At 41.2% G+C, this 9519-nt stretch overlaps 1 protein-coding gene across 1 annotated transcript in view; it reads right to left on the reverse strand.

Annotated features, from left to right (window-relative positions):
- ZC4H2 (zinc finger C4H2-type containing) overlaps positions 1-8908 on the reverse strand; it is an 11073-nt gene extending 2165 nt beyond the window's left edge. Inside the window, exons 1-4 of the mRNA XM_009287981.1 lie at positions 8737-8908; positions 2733-2904; positions 1266-1438; positions 25-125 (exon numbers count right to left, since the gene is read on the reverse strand). Coding sequence (XP_009286256.1) covers positions 25-125; positions 1266-1438; positions 2733-2904; positions 8737-8789 — 499 coding nt within the window. The 5' untranslated portion in view covers positions 8790-8908. The remainder of the gene's footprint in view (positions 1-24; positions 126-1265; positions 1439-2732; positions 2905-8736) is intronic.
- Between the last annotated feature and the right edge of the window lie 611 nt (positions 8909-9519).

The raw sequence follows: 9519 nt of genomic DNA on the forward strand, positions 1-9519 counted from the left end.
GTCTGTTTTCTGGTTTCCTAGCACCTTGCAGCTGTTGGGCAGCCGCTGCAGCTGCAGCCAGAGACTCTGGGATAGGAGGCTCCTGTGGTTCTGTCTGCCATTCCGCTTTCTGCTTTTCAAAGTAGCTAGACAAAAGAAAAACAAATAAAAAATATAACCACCTTCTGGAATATTCCATTAGTTTGTAAACGATATTTTGTGTTAAAATATAATGGGTCACATATCCCTATCATGTTGCTCCACTAGAGTCAAATTGCCTACACTTAGACACCACTTGGACTAGTTCACAAATAGAATTGGTGGTATTTTCCTCTACATTTGTACACTTCAGCCAGATTCCAGATTGTCAGCTTCTAAGGTATCTTGATGTACAACTGGATATAAATCTAATAGGATGGAAAATAGACAACATATATATTTAATCTTCAACAGCTTTAGAGGCACCTCTGCCAAACTTAGTTTTTATATTTTATTCTGTTAAAATGAATAACTTTTGTATGCAATAGATTAATACATTCTTTGTAATGTCAAGGTGCTTGGAATGGAAAACAGCGTTTCTGAAGAAATGCAAAAGAAATCTTGAAAACTGTGTGTCAGTGATGCCAAACATGCTGGGCATTAAGAGAAATGTAAGTTTCTTAAAACATCACTTGCATTTAAAACTGATCTGTTAAACAAAGGACACTGTTCTTTGAATAGTAGCTATTCTGTCACCCTCCCCACCTAGGTTATACCTAAAAATGAAACTGTAATTTATTATCCAAATCTATTCTACATCTAGGGTAAACTTACTTGTTGACAGTCATAGGTGGCTAAATGCTACTGCCACATGCATGCAGCAAAAAGTAAAATTCTGACTAGAAGTAGCACAAACCAACTGAAGAATACTTGGTTTGCATCCCTTTCTTGTATTGCCTCCTACCTCTGGCTTGCTAAACAAGCAAAAAAATTATTTTCAGGAAAAAAAAAGTCTTGCTAGGAAAAGCAGCATACGGTATAAAAATCTAGACAATCAACAACCCTTGAATTTTTGCATGTCATATGTAGAGTTTGCAGCTTGGAATAATCTAAATTTAACTTCCAACAAATTCACACTAAATGTTATAAAATACATGTGCTCCCACATCCCTTTTTTGTTAACTTTTGTTTTTCATGCTTACCTCTTACGTTCTTTTTTCCACCTACCAATAAAAGTAAAATGACAAAATAACCAGTAGAATCGAGAGAAAGTATAAAGCCAGATAAAGTTTGCTTTGGAGACTTACTCAAGGGACAGTTTCTCTTCCTCCTCACATAGGTCTGGCAGCCTCTGCAATCCCAGAGTCATCCGCAAAGCATCTACATGCTCCTTCAGGGGTTTGTACTCCTCATGCAGGCGACGAGTAGATTCCAAGAGCTTGTTGAGATCATTCTCAGACTGCTTGATAGTATTCTCCATCTGAAACAGGAGAATGGGCATGATTTTAAAGAACTGTTCCTTTAATAGCTCCCTGATTGAGCAAGAGACTGTATCAGAAAGAAGAGATTTTTCTCACTCAAGCTGGAACAGATTGGAGACAATGCAATAGTAAAAACAGAGTTAAGATACTGGGAGGATGAAAACCGGGCAAGGAAGAAGCAACTGAAAGTGACATAAGAGGTGCATTTTCATTAAAAAAGGTGCCCTCAACCTATATGATTTTCTGAACAAGAGAAAAAGCAGGTAGATGGGCTGCAGATAAGTCAGCAAGTGAGGAGCTATGGAAAACTCTCAAGGGACATTAAAAAGGAAATTAAAGTAGAATAAACTAATTTTCTGTTTCTAAGATACCTGAACACCAATGGTTAGAAGTTAACAAACAAGCTAAAGAAAGGTTCCTGCTTCTCTTACTGCAGTAAATGGGAAAAGCAGCAGAGAGAAAGACAATCTGACAGGAAAAAGAGGGGAGGATGAAACAGAGACTGAGGTTATGCAGCTGGGTAGGGGAACAGACATTTCAAGTGATAAATAAATGCACTCTGCACATCTAGTACGTAGCCTGTACTTGCTTACAGTGTGGGAGCTTTTTTCTTATGGTGCAAAGCACAGATACCTTCAGAGCTAGAAACCACTGTACGGTCATGTAAGTGCCCTAACATGACATAAAAATTGCAGGTTTAAAAATATATTCCCCATTTAGCCCCTCTAATTGGCTAATCTTCCTTGTTTATAAACTGTTTTTCTCATACTTGTATTAATTCCCTTCAGGCTGGTGCTTCTTAATGTTTGGTGGTTCCACCCAGTGATGAAGGTCAGCTTTTAGTAAGAACTTAACAAGTATCATAGATTTCCCAAAATCTCTTTTCTTCCAAAAACCTCCAATCAGAAGTCCCACCTGGCTGCCAAAGTTTCTCTGTTTCCAGGTGCTAAATGAGAAAAGACTAACAGGAAGAACAGTTTTCTATGGGACTACCAGAGTGATGTTACTGTGGCTACGGGTAAAGTTGTAGCCACAGCGGGCTTGGTTATCTATCCTCTTGGTGCAAATGCTTACTATGCCAACATTACAAAATATCCTGCCCAACACAGACAGGAAAAAACAATTATCCTGAGGTAAATTTACTTTGCACGCTTTAAGGATCCTGGGGTGGTGTTGTAAAGTCCAGATTATTGAACCAGTGATAGTTCACTGATCTGTACAATTCCACAACCTGTGTAATGATTCATATACAACTGTGTCTTCACAGTTGTCTTCAGCTGGACTGTTGCATACCACATTAATATCAGCATGGATCAGTCGCAGCTCCTCCACATGGGCCATTTTCTCTTGCAGCAGCAGGTCCATTTCCTGTTTGTACTCTTTCAGGTGCCTCTCCTCAGACTCCAGGGCTTCAAATTCTGCTTTCAGTCGTGCCTTTATTTTTTCCATCTGCAAAGTCTTATTCCTGGATCCCAGTGATAATTAAAAATATAGAGAGACAACAGTAAGTCACTGCAACATATTTTTGCGAGGTGTCACTTTATATGTGAATAGATGGAAGAAGGTAGTAGCAGTAATAGACAAGGGTGAGACTAAACGTGTCTGAGAAAGGATGAGGTGCAATGAGAGAACTGAATTCTAATCCCAGCTCTTTTGCTGAGTTCCAAAATACAGAAATCTAGAAAATCTGGGAGGTTTAGCACAGGATTCTGAGAAATGTAAAATGAATTGGAGGTGATTATAGTGTCATATACACTGACTAAAACTATATGGACAGTAATTTGAACTGCTAAAATACTAACTTCAACTTCAGGTTAAAGAAAATTCCAGAGCAATGACATATCAGAAGAGTAAAAACCCAAATGACACTGGCCATCAACATCCCACTTGCAAGTAACTCTGCATTCTCTTGGTTCTTTGCTAAGATCTAGTACCTGTCACATATTTGTAAATGTTTCTGCCCGTATCCTGCAGTCTGATTTTTTTTTTCATTTGTGCCAATCCGTAATTCCATAGCAAAAATGTTTAGATTCTCAGTCCTTATCTCTGTCTTCAAAGCTAATAATCAAAGAGTGTGAGTTTCAGTCATCAGACAGTTTTAACCAGCAGAACAGCGTACTGCTGTTGTGATTCAGCACTTGTCCAAGCTGTTGAACAGAACAAACTGTTCTTGTTCCTGCAATTTAGTTAATGAAGAGGCCTTTAATTATTTTTCCTGTACTAGAAGTTAGAATATGATACTGGGTAACCAAAGTGTAAACAACACTGAAATGTTTCTAACAAGAGGCTGCAATGTAACATTTCAGGCATGTAATCAGGAGTTCCAGGACTCCCTGCTTTACCTTGTGTGAAACAAACAAGAATGTAGCATTCCTTTTTAGTCACCTAACACCTGGTACAAACAGATCCATATTGGTTTCCACGTGCACTACTGAATAACACAGTAGACTTCCTACAGGCGTGATGTAAGAGGGGGCTGGGGAAGAAGAGGTTTGCATTGATATTTAAATATCCTATTCCTATCCCAATGCAAAGTGGGGTAAGTTTGATTCAAATTCACCATAAGCAGCAAAGCTGACTATAGAATGCAGTCTGTAGATTACAGGAAGCTGCCTATCAGATTAGCAATGAAATCCCAGAACAGGGATTTCACCCCAATCCTAGAACAGGGTGTGTGACTTCCCTTCCCACTAGGCCCAGACTTGCTCCCATTGAAGCAAGCAACACAGCTCTGATGTTTTTAATGGAAACAGAAGGCACTGAGCCCCCTGGAGGGAGCTGATCCTATTTCTAGGAAAGGGGATTCCTAAACCTCTGTGGGGCATTTGTTCCCTTTACAAACTGTTTCCATACCCAGTCCCCAAGCGCTCTTTCTGAAACGGCTCTGACAGCACTGAGGAATGGATGGTTTATTAGTGTTATTCTATATCATACTTGTAAGAATAGGAGAATATCTATATCCTGGGCTTTAACAGAGTTACTCTTTTCTCCCACTTCAACCAAAATTCCCAAAGAAATTTTAAAGCTAGCCAGAGGACTCTTCTTTAAAGTATATGGCAGGTGCCTGTATAGATTTTATTCTCGCTTTCATTTGACTGAAGCTTACCCTCTGTCACCATCCCTCTTGGGGAGGCTCTGACATTGTGCCTGTGAATCCTCCTCTCAGTCCCCTCGTTTCTGTTTCCAAATCAGTCTTTGTGAGTTCAGTATCTGCTTCTGCACCTAGTTTTGGTAACCTTTTCCTGAGTGCATGAGACATCATTGGCACAATGGGCTTCTACCATTTGCTGAAGAGCATGGCAGAAAGCAGAGTCAGTCCCTGGGACAACTAATTATGGCTATCTATTCCAAGTACTATAGCTAGTAACGTGACCAGGGTTCCTCCCTCTCTCACTTCAGGAGTTTATAAAGCTGCAAGAGATAAAAACGGTATCATAAATAACTTCTCCAATATGTATTCAGAGATGGGCTGCCTGGTAGGGATAATATGAATGAAGGAGATTTAAAATGGAACAATTAAAAAATTGAAGGTCAGAGGGACTACTGCTTGTTTCCTTAGAACAAAATAAGACAAAATTCTGCCTTGCATTGTTACTTCAGAAATAATCTTAACAGTAAAGTTCTTTGTATAAATAAGTCATAGGAGATAACAGATTACTATTCCCAGTGATGGCAACCCATGACTGTTAAGAATAGAAATACCAGACCAAAGATAGATACAGAAAAAGCCAATGACAAATAAGGTCATGTCAGAGGTCACTCAGAGACATTTACAGATATTGTGGAAGACATATTTAAAACCAAATTTGATAAAACTCACTTGGTAAGTATGATTATTATGTCCGTACTGTAGCTCAACATACAGTTCACCTTGTTTCATATAGTATGTTTAATATAGTAAATATTAATTGTATACCTGTGAGCATACATTTATTTTAAAAGATACACAGTCATTCCAGTTCTGAAAAGTCCGTGTATCACCATTAGAGTAAAAAATAGCTAATGGAATAAGTCAACTAGTAAAAGTTTTATGAATGAAGTGCAGAAGAAGCCTGGATATAGATAGAATTCAAGTATGTAGCTACAACATTGTAATCTTTAATGTCATTGGAGGTGTTCTGTCATTTACTATACAATGGCATATACTAGTCTGAATGTAAATATTGGGCTTAAACCAGTAAAAGAGATCCTCTCTGCCTTCCATTTTAAATGTGGCAATATCCCACTAAAAAGTACCATCTAACCATCTACCTGTTTTCATCAAGTCTCATTGTTCCCATTTACCTAAAACGTTTATTTAGTAATGGCAACTTTGATTACTGAAATTTGGAGTGTTTGTCCCCAGTTTCCTCCATTTCCTCTATTGTATTTATGCCATTGTCTTCACCTAAGACAATGAAAATAGATCAGTTTCCTCATTGTTACTAGTCACTGGCTGCCATGCTTTGCCAAATTGCTACAACAAATGAGTTGCAGGGGATTGTTTCAGTACAAATGATTAGCTTTTGATATTAGGAAAGAAAAAGTGCACACAAATTAGAACACTTCCTGTTAGCGTCAGGCAACAGGCAGTAATGTTTTAAAACAGAAACCATAAGTGTGATTTCTAGACTGCCTAATGACTTCTGCCCTCATATTCTTTTCCCTTCTATTTAAGTTCTTACACTGCATTGATGACAGTAATCACTGAGTGCATCCCAATAGGGCATTAAGCAGTGAAACTAGCATCTGTCATCAATAAGTTCACTCTCATTCTCTTTTATCTCCTCCCAGTCAGAACCCTGAGGTCCAGTCTTTAGGTATTTGCTTAATTTTATGACTGGGGTTATTTCTGTGGAACTAATTAATGCATATAAATAAGCATGGGCAGATATGTTTGGATTGTGGGCATATACATATGTTTACTGACAGCAGTAGTCCACTGACTACAAATTATATGTATGTATCTATACATATAGATATGGGTATAGACACAGGTCTTCAAAATCAGATTCCAGAATCCCTTCAAAAACCCAGCTGAGCTGCATTTAATAAGCGATAGAGATCAACTACAGGAATCGGCAATTTCTTCTATTTTGATTGTAAGGGCTTTTTTCCTCTCTGCCTGTAGAATAATACATGGAATGCAGATTAAAATAAAGCCTGCAAAGTCTATCAAAGGTGTGTCTGTAAACATAAATTCTCATACTTATTTTGAAGGAAATTATTCATAGAATGCAAGCTCCTTTTAAAAGATTTGGGGATGAAAAAATAGGTTTATTTGATCAGATTTTGTTAAAGGCAACGCAAAATTGACATCAATGTTGCAAGTAGGATTGACTTTTTGATGATTTTTTTAAAATTTAAATATATTCATGTAACTTTCTTGATACTTCATTGTACATTAAAACTAGTAATGTCACCTTTACAGTACCTTATGCCACCAACTAATAGCAAAAATATCTTAATTACAGTTCATATATCACCTTCGAATCTATTATCAGAAAACTGAATGCACCATAAATTTCCAAATACAGGATACCACTCTCTCTGAAAAGATAATTTAATGAGATATTTAAATTGTTACAATAATTGGACCACAAACTGTAGTAGGCCATATTTAGATCTGCGTTTTAAAACAGGGCCTAACAGTTGAGTAGAAAAGCATTGTTCTTACTCTGCAAAGTATGTGTTGTCCCATCTCTTTCTACAAATAGTTTTGGAATGCTAGACACACAAATATTTTTGCTTGATCTTTGTTCATCTTTGTGATATTGTGTGAAGAAGGCCGAGGCCCATACACTGCTGCCTAAGTCACCTCTTCCATGGGTAAAATGTGCTTCTTAGAGGTGCTGTTACCAGCCAGCAGTCTCTGTGACCACCTGCACGCACTGCTGGTGGCAGTGCCTTTGTCCCCTGCCCTCTCTCCTCTCTCCCCGATAGCCCCTCTCCACATGTTGTGTCCCAAAACACTTCTCATCACTCTGGGGTTACCCACTGTTAGCATGCCTTGCACCTCCCAGCTACATCCAAAATCACTACCCTCACTTTCTTTGTAAGTTGTTTTGGCTTTTGGATGCATGAATTCCTGCTAAATATAGACAGCTCAGGCCTTATCCTGAAAATCAATGCCCTAAGCCAAGGAGTGAAAATGCCCTACCTAAAGCTAAGAAAAAGACACACCCCCGATGTGGGCACACACGGTGCCGTGCCTTGTTGTTTATGAGCCCCCTCTTTCAGCGCATCCTGTGATTCACCGTGCGAAGGATGCTGTATACAAATTCCCGGTGTACCGCGTTGCACGGAACCGCAGAGAGAGCCAGCTGCTTGCCTTGCGGCAGGTCCTGGAGGGCACGGCAGAAAAAGCCTCGCGCCAGTGAGTCCCCATCCACCGCGCCCCATAACACCCAGCCACGCCGGCACTCGCCGCCCTGCTCGCCGCTTCGGGGCGATGGCCAGAAACTGCAGGTAGGGATACCTCCGTGGGGTTTCCTCGCCCGCCTTAGCCGCCTCTCCGCCTTCGGGCAAGCGGGAAGGCAGGGCAGAAAGAAGCCAGCTAAGCGCTGGCTGCTTCGCAGGCTCAGCTGCTCCCCTCTCATAAGACGCGCACAAATTCCACACTCCCCCGCAGGCCACAGCCCCAGCGCAAAGCTGAACCTGAACCCCCCCGACCCCGACCGCCCGGGAGAGCCGGCCGCCCTGCCAGCTGAGCAGCCCCACGTCCTCCCGCTGGTCTCCGCCCGGTGCCCGCCGCGCTGCCCTGCCCGGCCGTGCCCGGATAGCCGTGCCCTGCTCGGACGTTTATCCGTGCCGTTCTCGGGGGCACGTCCGTCCTCCGCTTTCGGTGTCATACTCTGCTTTTCGTGCCATCCCCTTCCTTTCCCAACCCGTCAAGGCTCTCGCCGGGGAGTGAGTGCGGCAAAAGAACACATCTATGACACAGAGCCTCAGGAATAAGAAATAATAAGTCAAAGGGCTTAAAAAAAACCACCCGCAGCCCGACACCACTCCCCCAGCCGCGTGGGGCTGCTGCGTCCTTCCCACCCGCGCACTCTTCCTTCTTGTGTTACCACTCAGGGCTAAACCTCTGGAAATGCACGACCATTGCCGCCCTTCACTGCGCATTCCAGCAGCGACTCCCAGCAGCAGATGCTCCTTCCCTACTTAGAAAAATGTATTTTCCGCTCTTATCATAAAGCCCAGCGGTGGTTTTCTTTCCCTCAGTAGCACAATAGCTACTTCCAGATCGATGCAACTCCTCCGCTCCCCCGAGGAAAAAGCTGCTTCATGTAACTGATGCGGCACAAAGCAAACATACCTGATCTCCTTGATGCTCTCGAGTTTGCACATAATTTCTTGCTCATCTGCCATGCTTTTCACTCCCGATTTAAACCTCCCGTGAAATGTACAAAATGCCAGGGGAAAAAAAGAAAAAACATACAATAGGCACAATGTAGTCACCCCCTCCTAGCATACGGTCTCTGAGCCTGTGCGGTAGGCTCTAGTGGGAGCTATGGGACTTAGAGTCCAGCTTCCTATTGCTGCCTAGGCAGATAGGCAGCAGAAAGACTACAACACCCACAAGGCAGAGCAGAGCGTTCCTGCCCTTCTTCCTGCAACTACATTTTAAATCAAGTTGTCACACCTCATTATGTCAAAGGTTGTTAGGAGTGCAAAAAGAGCAGCAGGCTTCCTCCTGAGATCTGTCCAAGAGTTGCTCAGCATTTCATTAAAATTATTGAATATGCACTAAGAGACTGTTGAATGAGTTCACGATTTTGATTTAAAACTTTTTTGACACAAAGGCATGCTGTAGCCATTATTACTACCATGCTGTTTTCTATTAGATGCTCTGAGTGATGTGACTCTGTCTGGAGTTCAGAAAAGACATTTTTTTCTTCAGGTTTTTCTTTTTTATTTCTGCTACTATACATAGCACTTGTAACTATGGAAAAGAAAACCAGAATGCAAATAAAAATGTTGGATTGAGGAAAGTGACCGTTTGTCTTTCTATGGATGTTCTAGCCAAGAATATCAGAGCACTTTACAGAGATGAATAGACTCTCAGTCTTTCCTCAGCCAGGTATTTATTGTCCTTCGG

Source organism: Aptenodytes forsteri, unplaced genomic scaffold, assembly GCF_000699145.1.
Source record: "Aptenodytes forsteri isolate BGI_AS27 unplaced genomic scaffold, ASM69914v1 Scaffold72, whole genome shotgun sequence".
NCBI lineage: Eukaryota > Metazoa > Chordata > Aves > Sphenisciformes > Spheniscidae > Aptenodytes > Aptenodytes forsteri.